Source organism: Fusarium vanettenii, assembly GCF_000151355.1.
Source record: "Fusarium vanettenii 77-13-4 chromosome 2 genomic scaffold NECHAsca_26_chr2_2_0, whole genome shotgun sequence".
Lineage (NCBI taxonomy): Eukaryota > Fungi > Ascomycota > Sordariomycetes > Hypocreales > Nectriaceae > Fusarium > Fusarium vanettenii.
In genome coordinates this window covers 201,726-222,616 of record NW_003315859.1, presented here as the reverse complement: position 1 = coordinate 222,616, position 20,891 = coordinate 201,726, and the positions used below count along the sequence as shown (strand labels likewise).

General features: G+C 49.7%; 8 protein-coding genes across 8 annotated transcripts; 7 read left to right on the top strand and 1 right to left on the bottom strand.

The window, feature by feature from the left end:
* Positions 1–575: 575 nt before the first annotated feature.
* Positions 576–4,651, top strand: NECHADRAFT_76988 (uncharacterized protein; the record flags this gene model as incomplete). Its single annotated transcript, XM_003044007.1, has 11 exons — positions 576–662; positions 740–785; positions 820–852; positions 1,021–1,090; positions 1,139–1,197; positions 1,379–1,407; positions 1,813–1,876; positions 1,945–2,854; positions 2,924–3,319; positions 3,374–3,636; positions 3,687–4,651. 11 exons carry the CDS (start codon positions 576–578, stop codon positions 4,649–4,651), a joined length of 2,922 nt encoding a protein of 973 aa, XP_003044053.1.
* A 1,158-nt stretch (positions 4,652–5,809) lies between these two features.
* NECHADRAFT_91445 (uncharacterized protein) lies at positions 5,810–7,173 on the top strand (the record flags this gene model as incomplete). The annotated part of the gene is made up of 3 exons (XM_003044006.1): positions 5,810–6,631; positions 6,689–6,994; positions 7,048–7,173. 3 exons carry the CDS (start codon positions 5,810–5,812, stop codon positions 7,171–7,173), a joined length of 1,254 nt encoding a protein of 417 aa, XP_003044052.1.
* A 906-nt stretch (positions 7,174–8,079) lies between these two features.
* On the top strand, positions 8,080–9,537 carry NECHADRAFT_91444 (uncharacterized protein; the record flags this gene model as incomplete). Its single annotated transcript, XM_003044005.1, has 1 exon — positions 8,080–9,537. The coding sequence occupies one exon, from the start codon at positions 8,080–8,082 to the stop codon at positions 9,535–9,537; it is 1,458 nt and encodes a 485-aa protein (XP_003044051.1).
* Positions 9,538–9,699: 162 nt separating this feature from the next.
* NECHADRAFT_76985 (uncharacterized protein) lies at positions 9,700–11,676 on the bottom strand (the record flags this gene model as incomplete). The annotated part of the gene is made up of 8 exons (XM_003043893.1): positions 9,700–10,216; positions 10,267–10,360; positions 10,410–10,669; positions 10,721–11,031; positions 11,083–11,153; positions 11,201–11,268; positions 11,318–11,444; positions 11,493–11,676. The coding sequence occupies 8 exons, from the start codon at positions 11,674–11,676 to the stop codon at positions 9,700–9,702; spliced, it is 1,632 nt and encodes a 543-aa protein (XP_003043939.1).
* Positions 11,677–12,150: 474 nt separating this feature from the next.
* NECHADRAFT_34636 (uncharacterized protein) lies at positions 12,151–13,977 on the top strand (the record flags this gene model as incomplete). The annotated part of the gene is made up of 2 exons (XM_003044004.1): positions 12,151–12,578; positions 12,627–13,977. The coding sequence occupies 2 exons, from the start codon at positions 12,151–12,153 to the stop codon at positions 13,975–13,977; spliced, it is 1,779 nt and encodes a 592-aa protein (XP_003044050.1).
* A 1,005-nt stretch (positions 13,978–14,982) lies between these two features.
* Positions 14,983–16,630, top strand: NECHADRAFT_34488 (uncharacterized protein; the record flags this gene model as incomplete). Its single annotated transcript, XM_003044003.1, has 3 exons — positions 14,983–15,307; positions 15,358–16,283; positions 16,331–16,630. Coding segments are annotated over 3 exons (1,551 nt in total), but the record flags the coding sequence as incomplete, so codon positions are not given.
* A 927-nt stretch (positions 16,631–17,557) lies between these two features.
* NECHADRAFT_91441 (uncharacterized protein) lies at positions 17,558–19,004 on the top strand (the record flags this gene model as incomplete). Its single annotated transcript, XM_003044002.1, has 5 exons — positions 17,558–17,722; positions 17,773–18,082; positions 18,133–18,360; positions 18,409–18,498; positions 18,544–19,004. 5 exons carry the CDS (start codon positions 17,558–17,560, stop codon positions 19,002–19,004), a joined length of 1,254 nt encoding a protein of 417 aa, XP_003044048.1.
* A 351-nt stretch (positions 19,005–19,355) lies between these two features.
* NECHADRAFT_91440 (uncharacterized protein) lies at positions 19,356–20,707 on the top strand (the record flags this gene model as incomplete). Its single annotated transcript, XM_003044001.1, has 2 exons — positions 19,356–20,146; positions 20,194–20,707. The coding sequence occupies 2 exons, from the start codon at positions 19,356–19,358 to the stop codon at positions 20,705–20,707; spliced, it is 1,305 nt and encodes a 434-aa protein (XP_003044047.1).
* Between the last annotated feature and the right edge of the window lie 184 nt (positions 20,708–20,891).

Genomic DNA, 20,891 nt, shown 5'->3' with positions numbered 1-20,891 from the left:
CTCGCAGGACCAATGGTGGAAATGGTAAGAAAAATGAATGTTATGAAATGTTAAGAGGTACATCTTGTGTGGTGTCCTGGTCGTTTTTCTCATATCAACTCGAATTTCACACGTGAAGTTTATTCCGGCGGCACCTCATCAGACAGACTATTCCTGGCTTGCCATCTCACCAAGCTTACAAACTCTAGGGGATCGAGGTATAAATAGAGAAATACCACTAAGCACCTCATAAGTAAAATCTGCTCGTGCTTAGTCTTGGCGATTGGCGAACAGTCGACGGTGTTCTGCCTCCGTTCTTCACGGTGATGAAGATGACCCGTTTGGACTCATCTCACACCCGTTTGATGAGCCGGCAAGGCACCCGCCCGCTATGCCTCTACTGGTAAGGCATGAATAGATTCACATTGCTTATGCCCAGGCACCACCGGTCCCCTGTTTCAGATAGAGGGCCATCAATGCGGACTCAACCGATCCCATTACTCGAGCATCACCGAAATGGAATGTCACCTGTGATTGTAGGACAAATGGAAAACAAATCGAGAAAGGGAGCCTGGATATGCTATTTACCCATTCCCATGTCGTCCCGGGCATCCGCGCAGACGATCCCAAACGGTAGTGAGGATGACAGGCTCAAGAGAAGCGTCCAGAACTTTAATAAGCGGGTAAGCAGGATTTAAATCCGGGCTTACCGAGCAAGAAGCATTGCGGTTTCTGCTTGCTCTTGATATGGGTATTGCAGAATATTCACAACTGCAGCCATGGCTTCTCGTCGAGATTCCACATGCGTAAGCATCTGTCACATCTCTATGCCCAAACCAGAGGCACAGCCAGCCTTTGTCATTCTTGGCCCACGTAAGATCCCCCCGGATTCTTATATTTGCCGAAGCCGTGGAACCATCCATACCCTGTACGGGATATCGGGATGACAGTGATAAACGAGAAGATGCCTCTATCGGGACCTTCAGGTCCCCTCGGTAACTGCTCAGTAAGCTCCGCAACTGTGTATTCTTGTCAGCACAGGTGTATCTGCAATGGGTGTTATTCTGCGCATCTTGAAGGGTGCAGGAGAAGCATACCTGAGAGGTAGACGGTGGGTTTGAGGCTTGTTATGCCATGACTCCCATAACACTACTGGTAGAATCGTGCATGATAAGTCGAATGTTTTGAGAGATGGTGTTTACTATTCTCCAATCGCCTGTAGGTCGCCTCGCACTTGGTTGCAATACGGCAATGCCACGTAGCCATGCCTTTGACCGAAGAAGGCCGCCTACCTCGGTTAGTCTCCAGGACCTCAATTTCCGTCCTGGATATTATCTTGTTGATGGTGCTGTTGATGTGCTTGACGCTTATTTGCTGTGTTGCTGTTGAATTCGTGCAGGCGTCATGGGGCTTGACATGAGGCCTTCTGTGCGTCACCATTTGTGACTCGTTCTAGACTCTTCGAGAAGGATGTCAGGAAGTTCTAATATGCATTTAGTTGATGCTTTCTTTTATCAGTCATTTGGGGTCCTTGGGCATTGGTCCTTTGCACCATGATGGTGTCAGTCAAGCATGGACCAGTTGACTGAATGACAGGGGTAAGACGTAAGCTAGAGATGCAGCAGATCTTAGGTACGCATGCAGTCCAAGGACATTGCTAGAGGAGGCAAAAAATAACACAGGCAGCATAGATAAGGCTGCTTGGGAGAAGAGGTAGAGTGTTAACAGAGAATACTTGGCCACAGTGAAATGCGGCCCGCCCCACCAAACCAAATCAGGCTGTGACCACCTTTTATTGGGCCTTGCTGCCTCGCACAACTGTGGTTCTCAGAGGGCACAAAGGAGGCTTGGACACCCCCAGCCATCCAACTTCAACTTTGCATCATCACGTCGACGCGTAGGTCCTGACTCAAACGGCTTCCGGAGCCTTTTTCTACGTCAATCTATCGCTTAAAACCACTCCAGATAATCCCATCATCACTCCATGCGCGAGACAACCGGTCGAAGCCCCTTCATCGATGATTTCTCGTACTCTCAGTGTGCAGCCTAGTCGGGAGTCCCCGCACTGGGATGACCTCAGGCACGACCTCAGGCAATGTTTACGCAGCGTTATTCGGGTATTCAAAATATTTGAACATGCCTTCGACTCTCCCAGCAATTCTTGGCCTTGTAAAGGCAGGGGAAAGCTGGTGGCGACACCCAGCGCAGATCCTTTCCTCGTGGAAAAGTCCCTGACGATAGCTATGCGCGCTACACACTACTGCCTAGACGACTTTTGCATAGACCAGGACTCTCTGAGGCCTCTGCAGAGTATACAGCGGCAGACAAACCCTTGGCTCCCACTTACACCTATCTGGGCGTCTGGCTCTCTTCAATGTCTTTTCCCCAAGAACCCTCTTCTGCGGACCATACGCAGCTTTTTCAACCCTTTGCCTTCTTCGTCTTCGTCTTCGTCTTGGTTTGACAGCTTCTCTCAACGGGCTTCTCGCTGGTTCTATGGGCTACAGGTCGCAGAAAGCAAGTACTCGACGGATGCTCTAGTTCGTGCTCGATCGGATAAATACCCAAAAACAAGCAGCCACAGGGGGGTCACCTCTGACGACTCTATGTGCATCGAGGTTTTTGCCCCGTACTTTCAACAAGAAAAGACAAGAAATGTGGTCTTGACCCTTGACAGTTCATCTCAAACGCTGAAGACGTCTGGTCAACCAGGCCCTAGCTGCTCGCAATGTAGTTCCTTTGTCAGACAGAACAGAAAGGATACATGTATCAACGGACCGTCTCCTATTCTTGAGGATGCAAATTATATCTTGCAAGTGGTCGGGCTGAACGGACACGAGAAAACGATCAGAAACTATTTACACAAGTTCAAAGGGTATGTGCGGTTGGAACAGAAGCCTTGGGCTTTTTTAACGAAAGAGAAGGGTTTCATTACCACTAACAGAAAACTTGGCAGCAGTAACAGCGACCCGGAAGACAACGCAGGTTTTATCAAGAGGACAGAAGACAGCAGTTCAAGAGCTCCAGCGGACGGTGAAGCTTCACAAAAGCCACCAAAAAGGCAGAGACACCACGATCAGCAAAGTTCTCACTACGACGAAGGCACGAACGGGCCAGTCAAGGGCTACAAGAAAAGAAAACAAGAATCAGGAGAGAAAGAAGAGGGCGACTCTGACGAGCTCGGCGAAGCAAACGGCAAGACAAAGAACGGGAAGAAAAGAAAGGATGAAGAAGAGGAAAAGAGGAAATTCGCTTGTCCTTTCTACAAGTACGATCGGCAGGCATTCATGAGTTCACGAACATGCGTCGGCCCTGGCTGGGATAGCGTCCACAGAGTCAAGTCAGTATAAGCTAAGTTCTATAGCACCACCGAATGCTAATGTTTTATTTACAGGGAACACATCTTTCGCCGACATATGTTGACAAGCACCCAATGCGAGAAGTGCTTTGAACAGTTTGAAACTGGGCCTGCGTTTGACGAGCATATTCGGAATTCATGTCGGAAGAAACCACCATCGGGATCCTATGGCATCAACAAAGAACAGGAGAAGCAGTTAAGGAGCAGAAAGATGTATCAGAAATCTTTGGACGAAGAAGAGAAGTGGCGTGCGATATACAGGATCATCTTTCCAGACGAGAAAAACATTCCAAGCCCATGTAGGAACCTTGTCTTTCCCAAATTAAATTCAAGACTAATTTTGCTCTAGACTACGAACCAGAGGTGCCGGAAATCCCAGATATTTATCAACAGATGTTGATGCAGGACCTACCTAAAATTGTTACCAGAAGGTTGACAGCGCCGCAATCAGGTCTGGCGGAGCACATCTCGCCGAATGTGATGGCAAGCCGGCAAAGCTCAATAAGTCAAGCTGGCAAAAACCTAAATGGAGGACTTGCCTTGATGGGATCAACTCGGACCTCGGGAGAAACACAGCTGGAACAACATATCCAAGATGCGGTCAAGGCCGCAGTGAAAGAGATGCTCTCGCAGGTGCCGGGGTCAAAGGACTCCAACCTGAAGCCGCAAATCAATGTTAAAGGTCCAGAGGAAGAATTGGATGGATGGATGAAGGAGGAACAAGTGCTGGTTGCAAAGCCAACTCGGCGAGAAAGCAACCTGCTGCAACTCCCAGGTGTGGCCGGAACTGAGTTGAAGTTTGACCCGCAAACTCTGTATCCAACACCAAGGAGCAGGAGCTCGACGTTCAGTCGATCTCCAGAAGTGTCATTAACAGCTGTGGCTCCCCAGGAAAATGGCTTTTATTCTCATTTCCCCGAGAACAACTCAGGGAATATTCTTCAGGAGATGACGACTGAAGGACGCTTGTTTTCCGAGTTTGGCGGGCACATCAGCACCACCAGTGCGGATTTGGGCAATCATTCCACTGCCCTGACGGTGCCCGAGTTCACTTCCGCTGGCTCAGACTTTACCCAACTTGCTACTGAGACATCAAGTCTCCAGAATCAACCGCTCTCGTCCTCTCAAAAGGCAGAGTTGGATAGCTATACACTTGGCACCTGGGGAGGGTTTTCGCAGGCTATGGGCGGCTCGGAGTATGACTCTATTTTCAGCTTTCCAGATAGCAACTCCCTTGAGACTTTTAACTTCCAGGAGCAGGCTCTCGAATCACTGATCCAAGATGAACACTGGAGCAATGAGCCTCACCTGTGACGGAAAGGGGATGAGTCTGTCGTTTTGATCGACGGAGTGGATTAACATGGAATAATATATGGTGGTGAAGAGAAGAATCGATGGACATAACAAACGAGGAAAGGAGGAAGGACTATCATTCAAGCGGAACGGTGGGAGAGAGGTCTCTTTAGGCGTCTCCATTTTCCCAAATTGAGCAGTCCCCTTTCTTTTGCGCCCCTATTCTAAAGAAACCTCCTTTTGTGTTTGAAATGTGGTGCTGTCGGCTCTACTGGGATAAAGGGTCCCGAAAATTGCCAAATTTATTCTTGTTGATTTGGAATATTATGAAGTTTGGTCTGTAGTCATTCTTCTATAGTTGCCGCAATAGCAAGTCAAAAATTAGGTTGAGGTCTTTTACGGTATTAGGTTTTGATGCCGTCATGTATTAACAACCGCGTCTTTTGCTTTTGTGGCTGATAGTTTCTTCTCATTTTATAATCTGTTCTTTGTTATAGTTGCAGCCCGGCCCTTGATGGGAACTGAGCCAGAGGATCATTTCTTGTCATCAGTACACACAGTAAGAATAACCACGATACTGGATAGCGGGCATGTCCAAGGTTATGTCGTCGCCCCTGAAAATCCGAGACAGATTGTTTGTCCTCTAGTGAGGTGTTTCCTTCCGATAGAGAGAGCTATCCGCCCGTCGTAGAATGTCATTTCTCCCAAAATGTGAGAGACTCCAGGATGGCATGCTACGTGACTATCTCCGAGAGTGCCCCACAGCCCGGAGATGACGGGCCCGAGGGGACCGGCCGAACATGCTGACCCGGCAGGCGGTATGAAAAAAACACCGCCACTCTCCCCATACAATTTTGGTGCCAGTACTGGCGGTGTTTTTTTCATACCGCCTGCCCGGCTGACAAAACTCGGTTTTTAGGACCGAGTCCGACGAAAAGAAACAGGAACTGAAAGGGTGATTATTGGTGCGGTCTGGGGCGAGGATGTGCTTTGGCCAACCGTCCACCGATTATCTCCGTTATGGATCAGTTGAATTCACCGACGACGGCATATTGGATCCTTGAAGCCCGAAGTTTCATTATGAACCGCGCTAATTAGCGTAGAGTTTATAAAGACAGCATGGAACGTTGGAAGTGTTGATCTTGATGTGAGTATGTGTCGTTTATCCACTTGGTCAAGATGAAACTCCAGGAGCTGAGTCTCTACCTCAGCTTTGTCAAGATTATCACGACATTCACCTTCAGATTCGTCATTCAGCGAGTACAATCAGCCATCCACAGACACACCTATCGAGCTTCACCTAACCCACGCAATGTGGTAGTCGTCGGGGGTTCCTTTGCGGGATCTTATCTTGTACAACGACTCGCCAACACCCTTCCTTCTGGGTATCGAGTTGTTCTTCTGGAGAAGCAGTCTCACTTTAACTATGCCTTTGCGTTTCCCAGAAACTCCGTCTTTTCAGGACGAGAGTCAAAGGCGTTTATTCCTTACGATAACATCGCTGATGATGCACCGGAAGGCATCTTCCAGCGTGTTTGTGACGAGGCTCTCGAGGTCACAGATACAGACATTGAAATGGCCAGTGGTAATAGGTTGAGCTACGATTATCTGGTTATCGCCACCGGAGCCGCTCAGCCACCACCCGCGCGTCTCAAGTCGCGTGATCGAGAAGGATGCATCACGGAACTACAGGGATTTCAACAACGAATCAACAAGGCGGAGCGCATCGCGGTTGTTGGCGGGGGTGCAGTGGGTGTCGAGCTGGTAACAGAGATCAGAGAGAAGTACCCTGACAAGCAGTTAACGCTCATACATTCGAGAGATCAACTTCTGCCAAGATTCGGGGCAAAGCTGCACGAGCTTGTCCTTTCTACTCTTCGCAAAAAGAACATTGAGGTGTTGCTGAAAGAACGACCGGCTTTGCCTGCGCAGTCTGGTCAAGCTGTAGGGGAGACACAGATTGCACTTTCAAATGGCGAAAAGAGAATATGGGATTTGATCGTACGTTCATATAATTACCCAACTGTCACACCGGATTACACTAATTTCGAACCAAAGATTCCCTGCACTGGACTACGACCTCGATCTGATCTCTTGGCTGCATTTTCACCCAAGAGCGTCGCCTCGACTGGCGAAATACTCGTCAAGCCAACTCTCCAAGTCGACCACCTCCCATCATCCAAGGGAAACATTTTCGCAATTGGCGACGTGGCCCAGTCTGGAGGAGCCAAACAAGGCCGTGCAGCTTTGATGCAATCCGAAGTTGTGACGAGCAACATGACCAATCTCATCAGGAACAGAACGCGCATGGAAGAGTACAAGCCGATTTACTTTGAGGGGGCGTTGAACCTCACTCTGGGAAGGGTATGTTCAACAACTGAGACTATAGAGTTGTGACGCTAACATGATGGAATTAGGATCTTGTTCTTACGTATGTCAAACGAGGGGACTTTGAGTGGGTAAAGGAGATGAAGGGGCACGAAGATGAGGATGTCGGTGCTGGGAAGCAGTGGAAGGCGCTTCATGCAAAGCAGACTGTTTGAGCTCAGGAAGAAACGCATCTGCCAAAAATGCAGCTACGGGTGTTTGAGACCTGTAATCGATATACCCAGACAGGACTCTAATCAATTTTTTCATCTGAAAGATAGTCGTTGGGGAGCATTAACCGATCCCGGCGTGACAGGGGTGAGGAATTGGATTGGAAGTGGAAGTTCCGGGTAGGTTTCGAATGTATGTATGTTTGTTGACAGTATCAAGAGAGAATCTGTGTCAATATTCGAGAGGTATGGAAGCGGAAGTTATTCAACGACATGAGAAAATGCATTGACCGAATATCTGGCTGCTGTTAAACGGGGTCTGGTCACCTTTGCAACAATTTGTCCATTACAATCATACTCTGCTGAATTTCGTCCTCAACAATGTCTATGCGTGAACGTCAAAGTTGTAACAAATTACGACAAATTTGCGCCCTCCCCCTACGCTCATTTGTAATCAGCACAAATAAGTCCTGCCCCTATTCCCTGGAAGATGAGAAATCAAGCTCCCGGGTAACGCAAAAGAAAGTCCGTCTCCACCCTCATTTCCGTCTGACATCACAGCCGAGATCCCATGTTAGCGTTCCTCACAAACCCATCATACAAAACTTTAACAATGTGGCTTCTTCTGTGGCGCAGTTCTGAAAGTGAAAAAACTCTTTTTCCCCAGATCTCTCCCTTTTCGAGCTTGACACGTCGATTGTTAATTGTCCTTATCAATCTCCGTTCTAATGGTTGGCCTTCTTGTCATTCTTTCGCTCATGTAATTGGTTGGTTTCTTCCATTTCCACTTGTTCCGGTGGCTTTTGTTCTCCTGTTGCTGCATCAGGGTGCATGTCAATGGTAGCTGGCCTCAATTGCTAGTGAGCAATCAATCCCTTGGCCATCAGTCTCTCCAGAGACCAATTGACCAAAATGTCTTTTCATCTCGGCCCCTCTCCAGGCCAGCACCTACTCGACCCATGGTCCCACGGCGTAGGCGTCATGAGCGATGTCTGCTCTCGCTGGTCGGAGCTCGACATTACGCAGATCGGGTCGCTTATCGCAATTGCAGGAACCGTACCCACGGCCTGGCGCTTCCTGCAGCGCATCTGGCGCGAGGCCTACGGTTACATCCGCCGCTTCTTCCTCGCCTCTGTCACAATTCCCGGTGGTGATCCTCTTAATCGGAGCGTCGTTAAATGGATCATGGATCATAGGGGGAGGCATTATCGATCTTTTACTGGTCGCACCGATGTCGGACGCTCGAATGGTGACAGGGCTGCTGCGCTGAAAAAGACACGACATTCTGTTCAGTATTGTCCTCATTGGAACACGAGATGGATTTGGTACGGAAGGGGTCTTTTTCTGATTACCCGCAGAATTGATGATTTTTCTGCCTCTTTATCCGATCCTAGCTACGACGGTATTGGAGGTGAGGAAATTACAGTGAGCAGCTTCGGTTGGTCAGCAGAACCCATCAAGACATTTATCGAAACCTGTCGCGAATATTCCGACAGACAAACACAATTCTTTGTCATTATTTACGCTCGAGATCGCTATGGTCTTGCTTGGAAGCCGAAAGCCCGAAAACCGATTCGACACCTCGACACGGTTCACTTTGACAACGAGATGAAGCAGGATCTCCTCGTCGATATCAGGAATTACCTCGATCCCAAGACTCAGAAGCGGTATCAGAGCCGCAGCATGCCCTACAGAAGAGGGTACCTTTTCTACGGACCTCCCGGAACTGGAAAGTCGTCACTGTCTGTGGCCATTGCTGGCGAGTTTGGTCTTGACTTGTACGAAGTCAAGATCCCAAGCGTCGCCACAGATGCCGACCTAGAACAAATGTTTCAAGAGATTCCACCACGTTGTGTCGTTCTACTCGAAGACATTGACGCCGTATGGGTAGACCGCTCAAGCAACGAAAAGCACAACCAGGACGGCAACCACACACCAAACTGCACTCTATCCGGCCTCTTGAACGTCTTAGACGGAGTAGGATCACAAGAAGGCCGCATCGTTATAATGACAACAAATCGACCAGACCAGCTCGACAGCGCACTAATAAGACCCGGCCGCGTCGATATGAAGGTGCTCCTCGGAAACATAAGCAAAAAGTCGGCAGAAGAAATGTTTATCCGCATGTTTTCTCCCGACTTGGGTTGCACGACACATTTAGACATGCAAGAGATACGAGCGCTGGCAAAACAATTCGCCAGCGCGATACCAGAAGATACGTTTACGCCTTCTCTGCTTCAGGGGTTCTTCCAGTTGCATCTTGAGAGTCCTCACGATGCTGCTTCGAGTATTGCTTCGTGGGTCAAGAAGGAGTTGGAGAAGAGTTCAGATAAGGAGTTTGAAGTAATAACTAGCAAAAGGAGGGTGTAAGATTTGTACTTGATGCGATTTGTATACTATGGGATAGAATGGTTTGGATTTGTATGAAAGGCACAGGTTGCGATCTTTGGTTATAATAATATGCTATCTATATTCACGCCATACCCAACTTCTATCCTAACTCAGTAGCTTACACGATCAGCACCATGCCGACTATATTCTCGCAAGAGCTCTGAACCCTTGACCAGCAGACTTGTCGTTTCCTGAAACAATCTCCAAACACATACCCAATACCTCCCTCGTATCTCTAGGATCGATGATACCGTCATCAATAAGCATGCTGCTTGTGGAGTAGCTCTCAGCATCTCTCTGAACCTGTCGCTTAAACTGCGCCGTCTTCTCTTGAACCTTTTCCGTCGACTCCTTTTCTCCCTCAGGCCGAGCCTTCTTGGACTGGATCTGCTCCATGACACCGGCAAGTTGATCAGGTCCCATGACGCTACATTTGCCCGTCGGCCAAGTAAAGATGAACCTGGGCTTGTACGCTCGACCACACATGGCGTAGTTGCCAGCACCGTAGGAGGCACCCATGATGATGGAGATGTGAGGAACCTGGGAGCACGAAACTGCGGAGACGAGCTGCGCTCCAGCCTTGATGATGCCTGAGTGCTCGGCTTTGGTGCCTACCATGAAGCCTGTGACGTTGTGAAGGAAGATGATGGGTGTACCCCTAGGGAAGTGTCAGCGGTTTCAGGGAGGGGATGTAATGGGATGACTTACTCTTGGTTGCAAAGTCGGATGAACTGAGCAGCTTTGAGAGCTTCATCGGGGTTGATGACAGAAATCTGGTTGGCAACAATTCCCACCCGAAAACCTACACATTTCATCAGCCATGATTCTTGCAGCAGCACTTGTCGGCTTACCCATGATGTGTGCCCACGTCGTCAAAATATTGACTCCATACTTGGGCTTAAAGACAGCCAGCCGCGAATCATCGACAAGTCTCAACACAACCTCCTTCATGTCAAACGCCTTTCGAATGTCGGGGTTTACCAAGGAGAGGATATCGTCGATGGGATATCGTGGAGGAAGAGGATTCGAGATTTCACCGTTGGTCTTGAGGAATCGCTGCTTGATCTTGAGCGAGGCGACCCAATCCCTAGCCTTGTGAATGGCATCAAACCTGCGCATGTTAGCTTGGATCACTCGCTAAAAGGTGAGATATTGGACTTACTCATCTGTCGCGACTTGATCGGCAAGGCCAGTCTTTGACCCATGAACATTAGCACCACCCAACTCCTCTGCCTCAACTTCCTCCCCAGTAGCCATCTTGACCAGCGGTGGACCACCAAGAAAGACTTGAGCCTGATTCTCCACAAAGATGCTATAGTCGGACAGAGCAGGGTGATAGGCTCCTCCAGCAGTTGAAGATCCAAATACAATGGCACATGAGGGTTTGCCTTGGAATGAGCGGTTGGCGAGGTCGTAGAAGAGTTGACCGCCTTTGTGGAAGACCCGGAATTGCTGGGGGAGGAAGACACCAGCCTTGGAGGTTTAGTTGATGTTGAAGAGGCTGTGTGAGAGGTTGAGACTTACGGACTGCACGAGAGAGATAAGGGGGAGGTCGTTCTCAGAGGCGATTTCCAAGATACGGTTCACCTTGACGACTGCCATTTGTTAGTGAATGTGCGGAATCAAACCATAGTGCACTCACCAGTCATCTCGTTCCAAGCTCCACCACTTTGTGTAGGTATATGTGACATGAGGAGACAGATCTTTCCGCTATTCATCGTCAGCATGGGCTCCTTCAGGAATACCAGCGTCAACCTACCTCACTGTCCCGATGCCAGCAATAATGTTGGCAGAGGGTGTGGAGTTGGTATTCCCAAAACCAGCAAACGGACACAGCTCTAGAAACGGAGAGTCTTGATCAAGAAGCAATGCGATGCGATCCCTTGCTGCAAGCCAGTCAGCGCATCTCCCACAGCGTGTGCCCTTGGACTTACGAAGTAGTTGTCCTCTGGTCTGATGCCTCTCAAGCGAAGCAAGTGTACCTTCGCTAGATACCTGTTGTAGCGCATTCTCATACTTTTCTAGTATGGGCTCCCAATTGGCGAGATTGTCCTTGTGAGCTTGATCTCGGAGCGACACCTTGGAACGCTCGACAGGGTATTGATGTATGGAAGTCATATTGTTGATAATTGACCTGGAGTAACTCTGCAGAGTCCAAATCGAGTAATTTAAAGATGAAGAACAATCTGTAGCTGGATTATGGGTGTAAATAAAGATGATGTTCGGGCTTCGGACCGAGGCGGAGCGACTCCATCAACAGCGGGAAGATGTCAATCAGAAATGCCACTGCTGCGGAAGCAAATTGATAAAAAGTGAACAAAGATGTCTTTGTGATAAAAGAAGCATAAAAACATGGAAGAATATACCTCGGTTCAAATGCCTGTCAAAAGCAGCGACAGACGGTAAATGCCTTGGAAGGTCCCCGCGGCGATCGGTCCGGTCGCGACGGGAATCTCGGTTGTCGACGGATCTTAGATGCGGACCGCGAGGAAATCGCATCCACGGGAAGAGCGAGGGAGTAACTCCATTCATTTATTCCGTCTCTCTGGCTAGGCCTTGAATGATGGATACTCTATTCATTCATCTTTAATCATGACTACACACGTCCGCATCGTCGAAGTTGGCGCCAGAGATGGCCTGCAAAACATCTCGCAGCAAGTCCCAACAGACGTCAAGATAGAGCTACTTCGCAGACTTTACGATGCTGGACTCCAAACGATAGAAGTTACATCCGTCGTGTCTCCCAAGGCTGTTCCCCAGCTACAAGATTGTCGCGCTGTCTTGTCGAGTCCACCGGTACAGGCGCTTCTTGGAGATGCATCGCTACGACTCCCGGTATTGGTTCCGAACAGAAAGGGCCTCGATATTGCTCGTCAATTGGGTGTCAAAGAAGTCGCTGTGTTTGTGAGCGCTTCAGAAGGCTTCAGCAGGGCAAACATCAATTGTACCGTGGACCAAGGTATCGCCAGAGCACGTCTCGTTTGTGAAGAAGCTAAGAAGTTTGGCTGCAAGGTTCGCGGGTGAGTACCTACACTTGCTCTATCGATGCAGCACTAACTCGTCACTAGCTATGTATCTTGCATCTTTGAAGACCCCTTCGATGGACGGACTCCTCCGGCCGCCGTTCTCAAGGTCGTGCAGACCCTCCTCGACATGGGCTGCTACGAGGTTAGCCTTGGCGATACCCTCGGAGTCGGATCCCCCAAAGACGTGCGAAACCTCCTTCATCTCCTCAAGACAAACGACATCCCCCTCGATCGGATAGCTGGTCACTTCCACGATACATATGGACAAGCTCTCGCCAACGTTTGGGAGGCTTATACCTTGGGGATTAGGGTGTTTGACAGCAGTGTTGCTGGTCTGGGTGGATGTCCCTTTGCGCCTGGAGCCAAGGGCAATGCCTCTACTGAGGACTTGGTCTATATGTTTGATCGGGCTGGTGTCCATACTGGAGTCAATCTCTCCAAACTCGCAGCGGTCGGGGCTTGGATCTCGGGCAAGTTGTCGCAGCCAACTTCGAGTCGCGTTGGCGCTGCTTTGTCGTCCAAGGAGCGACGCGTGAAGAAACCGCGAGAAAAGACCCACGGACCGTTGACCTGGGAGCGCGTCAAAGAAACAGACGGTCTCATCGTTGATCAATCTGGAGCGAATCTAAGAATCACCATGAACCGACCTCGCAACGGCAACGCCCTCACCACCGCCATGATCGAAGACCTAACCTCTATCTTCCGAGACGTCGCTAGCGACACGAGCGTCAATCGCATCGCGCTCACAGGTAGTGGCAAGTTCTTTTGCACGGGTATGGATCTTAGCAAGAGCACTCCCGTCGGTGGGAATGACGATGTCGCACAAGCGCAGTTCGACAGACTCGAACGTCTTTTCGACACGATTGACAAGAGCCCCAAGGCGACAATCGCCGCTCTCAACGGGCCGGCATTTGGAGGCGGAGTCGGCCTGGCATTTGCTTGCGATCTTCGACTCTGTGTCAAAGGCGCCAAGGTCACACTTAGTGAAGCCAAACTCGGTCTTTGTCCTGCGACAATCTCCAAGTACGTGATCCGAGAATGGGGTGTACCGTTTGCTCGCGAAGCAATCTTGACAGCGAGACCCGTTACTCCATCAGAGTTGTACGCCAAGGGAGTAGTCATGAGTGTCGTGGAGGATCAGACCAAGTTAATCGAGGCATTGGATTCTTGGCTGGTCAAACTACGATCTGTCTCGCCTGAAGCTCTCCGAATGTCCAAGGAATTGATCGCGTCAGCCTGGACCCACGGAGGACACCCAGAGCAAGCCAGCACCATCAAGACTCTCTTCAGCGAGATGATGAAGCCAACCGCACCTGGTCATTTTGGTGTTAGCGAGTTCCAAGCAGGAAGAGCAGTAGATTGGGACGCACCGCGTACGCGCAGCAAGCTCTAGAGAAGGGAACATGCGTGAACGGAAAGGCGGACCATTTTATTGGATTAGGTTCCGACAAAGAAAAGAAACTAGTACGGTTTAGGAAGTAGTTTAGTCTAGCTCGTGAAATATCCATGTTTCCTGGCTGCGGGGAGATTTGCTCGACCCCAGGATTTCCCCGGATTCTTCTCTCTCCTCTCTCTTTGCAAACTTGTCAAACCCGCCAAAGGAAACCCAAACTAATCATTGGTGTTTTGTCTCCGGAGTGATAGATCCCGTGATCTCGTCTTGTCCCTATTCACCTCACATCCTACTGCTTAGTCCTGCTCAAACGCGCCCTTCCCCTCACCTCGGTCCGCTCGGCATGGAGACACACGACACGCGGCCCACGAATGCGGGCGTGATAAAGCGAATCCGTCAAGCATGCGCCAATTGCAGGTTAGCTAATGTCATACGACGATACTGTTGCATACTAACATTTGTGTGTAGGCGACGCAAGGTCAAGTGCTCCGGTGAGCGCCCGGTGTGCATGCACTGCCGACAGAGCCGACGGAGTTGCGTCTATGAGCCGTATTCTGTCACGGCTGGTGAGACGGGGCATACAGTGCCTAGAGTTTCTAGTGCTGCGATAAGTGTATGTATGAAGTTTTATATGAGTGTTTGATGCTGATTTTGGGGTAGAGTCAGTTGTTGGAGCGTATTTCGTCGCTTGAGTCGGCGTTGAGTAGGCTCAGCCAGGGCAACTTTGATGCTCATGTGTAAGATGCCCGGCGCTCTTCTATGCAGTGACTTTAGCTTGAGGCCATTTTCATATCATTTGAGAGTATCGACTGACTGTTCTTAGCCAGGCATCACCTTCCTCGGCGTTCAACTCGACGCCTCGACGCATGCCATCACTGCATCACAACCAAGATCAATCAGACTTGAATCTCGACTCGATAGTACATAACTCCGTATTAAACAACTTGTAAGAGAACCACCTACACAGTAACATCAGTGACTAACCGAGCTAGCTCATTCGATGGACTCCCACCACCAGAAGTAATCCAATCCCTCGTGGACACATACTTTGCCCGCGTCCACAACCAGCCATACTCATTCTTCCACCGCACATCCTTCTACGCGAGCCTCTCAACAATGTCTGTTCCGAGATGTCTGTTGTTTGCTGTTCTTGCGTATGCGGTGAGGTTCTCGGATCAGCCTTATTTCGTGGGCAAGGTTCAGCAGGCTTCGGATGCGTATTCTCGACAGTCGTGGCTGTGTGTGATTGAGGATCATTTGAGTGTGGATAATAACCTTGACTTGTCTGTTATTCAGACTGTCACTCTGTTGGCAATCGTTGATTATACAGGTACGTCTCATGCTTCACAACAGTGTGGCCTTGACTAACAATATCTCCAGCTGCAAGAATCAGTTCAGGCTGGCTACGTCTCGGTCTAGCAATCCGTCTATCCCAAGACGTCGACCTCATGTCCGAACCCTCATTCTTCCTCCCCCCAACAGAACGTGAAGAAAGAAGAAGAACCTTTTGGTCCATCTACCTCGTCGACAAGTTAATCTCGTGCGCCCGCTCAAGACCTGCAGCAGTCGCCGACGACGACTGCACTCTTCACCTCCCCTGCAACGAGGACGTTTTTCAAGATAGAGGTGAAGATGGTGAGAATGTGCCTACGCTGCGTCAGGTTCTCAGTTGGGATGTTCCTCTTGCTCATCCTCCGAGTCCGTTTGGGCTTGCTGTCGTGGCTACATCAATCTTTGGACGATGCACGAAATACGCCCATGGAAGAAGTGCAGGTGAAATGCTCACACCACTAGATCCCCAATCCGACTTTGCCTTGACGAATGCTTCGTTGCTACTCCTCGAATCATACCTCAAAAACCAAGATCAACCAATTCTGGATCTCGTTCAAAACGGACCTCAAGCAGACACCAACATTGACGAAAAGCAAGTCGGCCACCTCGTCTTTTCCCACGCTCTCTTCCATCTCTGCTACTGTCTCCTAAACCACCCATTCCTGCTGCGTCTCCGCCTTCGTCCCATAGCAGCAAGAGTTCCAAAAAGCTTCACATCCAACGCGTTCCACGCAGCGCAAGAAAATGCGAGAAAACTTACGGATCTGCTTGTGGCGGGAACTACTGGTGTTGTGCCGATGGAGTCTTCGTTCTACACGTACTGTGCTTCCATCGCGGCGGGGATTCATTCTCTGGCTTTTGGAGCGCAGCATCAGGGTGTTGATGTTGATCAGTATGATAGTCAGAGGTATTATCAGCGGTGTATAGAGGTGTTGGAAAGACTGGGTGTTTTGTGGCCTATGGTTCCCAACATGGTTTGTCCCCCATCTTGCATCGTTATCTCAAATACTGACTTTCCCAGTTGACCAAACTCCGAGAATTCGACGCCCATTCCGAATCCTACGCCCACCTATTCAACGCAGCCTGTCTCGCCGACGAACTAGACGGCATAGCAGAAAACACCCTCTGGTCACTCGTCGACTATGGTATGCTGGCTAGGGAAGTGTCTGGGAATTCTCCCGCGCATGTGTCATTCTTGTCGAATCTGCCATCGCCGAGTAAATGGATTCCAGGTGGTGACTACATGGCTACGTCTCCGACGAGCGAGGCGAGGAATCAGTTACTTTTCGTAGGGACTCAGGAACCGTTGACTCGTTTATGAGGAGGTGTATGATGCCGCTGAGGTAGATAGCAGACTTGCTCTCGTGCAACATAACAACACATTGGTGATTATAACACAGCGGGGGTTTGATATCTGATGTATACTTGCTCGCTTTCAATTGTGGATCAGACATCGAACCCTCGTTGTGTTATAATCGTCGATGTGTTGTTATGTTGTGTTATTGCAATGTCACTCATAGCCTCTCTTGTTCTTGGCATTTGGCCTAGTCCCTAGGTAGAGATGGTGCCTTTTATCCATCTTAGAAGAAGCTTAAGGCGATCACGGTGTCATCTTCTCACGGTCATAAACCTTGCTGGATAATCATCGTGTTCTTGAAGCTTGGGTATAAGTTTGGGTTGTGTTACGGCTGTGTTATTTCCGTTAGTCCTCAGAGCCATTTGACCAAGATCAGATACCTAATCTAGCTTAGCACTTTTCGTTTATTCATTTTCTCAAGATACTCCCCGTTTCCTACAACGTCATCGTCATGTAATCCCGGTTGTTGCTCTCCGGCCTCGGACCGAGAAGCGGGCCCCTTGATTGAGCCGGACCGCCAGCTTCGGACCAATGAAGCATCACGGAAGGATGCGACAAGACAGCAACCATTGATCCAAGATCTTGAACCCTTAGTGATTAAGATTGAAGCAGGGACAATATAAGGCTGTTGATAGCTTCACGGGCTCAAATGTGGTACTCGAAATTGTGGCGAGTTGGCTCAATTTACATACCTCGGGAGGCCATGTACGGACCGCATCCACGGACCGCACGCTTTCCGAGAGTTTGATAATGTGGACAATCTTACAGTTCCCGAGGTTAACATCATAGGAGTCTTGGGTTGATACTGTATATATACTCATAAAACATCATTTCTACTTGACCGCATACTCCTAAGTCACCCCATTGGCCGCTTCTGCTTCAACCACGACAATGTCCGGCATTCCTTTTGCAGACCCTCTCTGGCTGACCAGAGGCGAAAGCCCTTACTACGGCGAATCTCACAGGCGCTTACAGAAGGAGGTACGAGCGTATGTCGATGAGCATATCGCACCTTTCTGTGATGAATGGGAGAGAAAGGGCGCTGTGCCCCAAGAGGTAATCCGCCACCTTTCGCCTGTCAATTCCAACTTACTCATTCCTTTCAGGTCCAGCAACGACACGCAAAGCTTGGATACACCGCTGTGGCCGCCTACCCAGTAGCATTCGATCAGCTACAAGGTCAAAGACTCCCCGGTGACATTCCACCTCACGAATGGAACGCGTTTCATGACCTTGTCGTGATTGATGAGCTCGCAAGGTGCGGATACCTTGGAATTGTCTGGGCTCTTGGATGTGGAAACTCTATCGGTCTTCCACCCGTAATCCAATTCGGTAATCCAGAGCAAAAGAGACGATTCCTTCCTGATGTCCTCTCAGGAAAGACGAGATTCTGTCTAGCCGTCACAGAACCAGATGGTAAGCCTTTGGCATTTGATAGACGGCAATAGCTGACACTGACTCGATAGCTGGCTCTGATGTCGCTGGAATTACAACTACGGCTGAAAGGAAAGGAGACAAGTATATTGTCAACGGGGCAAAGAAGTGGATCACCAACGGCATCTTTGCGGATTACTGTACTGCAGCGGTCCGGACTGGAGGAGATGGTACTTTTGGCATTTCGGCGTTGATCGTTCCTCTCAAGGCTTCTGGCGTTACCTGCAAGAAGATTGAGAATTCCGGTGTCGAAGCTAGTGGTGAGTATACGACCCATCTCCTTGTAAAGCATCTCTAACGGGTGACAGGATCTACCTACATCGAGTTTGACAATGTAGAGGTCCCCGTGTCGAACCTCTTAGGCGAAGAGAACAAGGGCTTCCCCATCATCATGAACAGTTAGTACCTCTACTACAATTCCTATTCTCATACTGACCATGTAGACTTCAACCACGAACGTCTCTGGCTTGCCTGCACCGCCCTCCGCATGGCGCGCGTCTGCCTCCACGACGCCTACAAACACGCCCTAAACCGCGAAACCTTTGGAAAGCCCCTAATCCAAAACCAAGTCATCCGCGCCAAATTCAGCACCATGGCGCGTCACATTGAATCCACGCATTCCTGGATGGAGCAGCTCGTCTACATCTCCAAGACGAACCCCAAGGCACCGCTAGGCGGTCAATTTGCAAACCTGAAGGTGCTGGCGGGTCAGACGCTGGAAAAGGTGAATAGGGAGAGTCAGCAGGTTATGGGTGGACTTGGATATTCTAAGAATGGGAGGGGGGCGAGGATTGAGCAGATTAGTCGCGATGTTAGGGTCATGGTTGTTGGGGGTGGGAGTGAGGAGATTTTGACTGATTTGGCTCTTAACCAGGAGGTCAAGGCTGAAAAGTCGAAGCTGTAGTTGAGATGTCTCTGTAACAATCCTTGTTATACCTACTTGTGTATCTCGTATTCGAATCATCACCTTTCGGACTGTAAGCCAATCATCGCCCGCGTGGAAAAGAAGCAAATATCGCAGCATGTAAGACGAGGCTGGGCATGCGCACCTAGTGAGCACTAAGCCACTCGCTATCAAACGCGAATGAGACACGCAATAATCAGCCATCTAGCGGTCGTACTGCCACTAGAGGCTTCTAATTAGCTACCTGGCATATTACAGACCCGCAGCTGTGCGACCTGCTGCAAAAAATTAAAATGCTCATCTCACCGTTCTTGCCCAACTCAACATCACCACCTCCACTATCGCGACATCATGGAGGACGTCAATCAGGGCTCGGTGCCCATCAACCTCATCAAGGGCGGCTTTTTACTACTCATCGCATGTATCCCCACCGCATTCATCATGCTCGCGACTCCAAAGTCAGGCATCAACTCGACACCGCGCTACGTCTGGCCTATCGTCGTAGTCGCGATCGGCAAGCGTATCTTCCAGATGATAGCAGACACGGGCACGAGCTTTGTCATCAACGGCGTCATCATGGGATGGGTTGTTCTCGTCTTGATTCAATGCTGCAATGTGTTGATCGTTAGGAAGCTTGACTCTGATGAGTTGGTTCGAGGCAACATTTTTCGACTTTCTGATGGGTTTCTCGACAAGTTTTATTTCACAATGCGGCTGTTGTTTAATTTGCGAAATGTTGGGAATCCGTGGGAGGTCAAACGCCTTCACAAATTTCCAAGCTACTACAAAGGGCCAAAGCCGAGTCGAAGCGCGTACATTACACGACAGGTCCTCATCATGGCGTGGCAATACCTCCTACTCGATATTATCTACATGTCCTCCTTGGAGACACCACCAGAAGATGCCCAGAGACTCTTTGGTCCTGGTACAGAGTTCAACTATCTCAATGCCACTGCTGAGCAATGGGGAGGACGTGTCGCTGTTGGGCCTGTGGCAGGGCTTGCACCGGCTCGAGTGTCCATCGATATTCCCTACCGAGGCTTCTCTATCCTCTCTGTTCTCCTTGGAATTACTTCTACGGATCAATGGCCGCCTCTGTTTGGAAGTATGTGGGATGCATACACCATCCGTGGCTTCTGGAAGTAAGACTCCCCTCTGCTGTGATTTCCACCGACTTACAAGATAACAGCACCTTTTGGCATCAGGACTGCCTATGGCCTATGAAATCACTCAGCAACTATATTTGCCGAGACCTGCTAGGTCTTCCACGACCTTCATTCATCGAGCGCTACCTGAACATTCTCATCGTGTTCCTGGCCTCTGGGGCTATGCACCTCACCATCGACCTGTTTTCCTACAAGCCCCCATCCAAAGCACCTACGCTTGCCTTTTTCGGCTCCATGGCTTTAGCCATCATGTTGGAGGACGCAGTTCAAGATCTATGCCGTCGGATCACCGGCGTTGATACGCGGAAGAAGGATGTCAAGGTTCCCTTGTGGCATAGACTTGTGGGTTACGTTTGGGTTATCACCTGGATGACCTTGACGGCTCCTTGGTATCTGGCCCATGCCGCTCAACTACCGGCAGAGACAAAATGGCTTGTACCTTTCAGTTTGGTCAGTCAGATTGGGCTTCCAGCAGCAGGTGCCTTGTTGGGTGTGAGCGGCTTGATCTTGAAGTATGCGATTGGGGGTGAGGTTTAGGTACATGAGAAGTCTTGGGTCGTCGGGGGCGGATATGTTATGGACACGCGCGTAGAGGTCGAAGCAAGATGGTTAAAATGGCGATGGTCAGATGACTGCGATGGCAAGGCAGCCCCAAGCAAGGAGTTCAGGAACATGGATATACAATCGAATTGTTACATCTACCATCTTTACACAATATCAG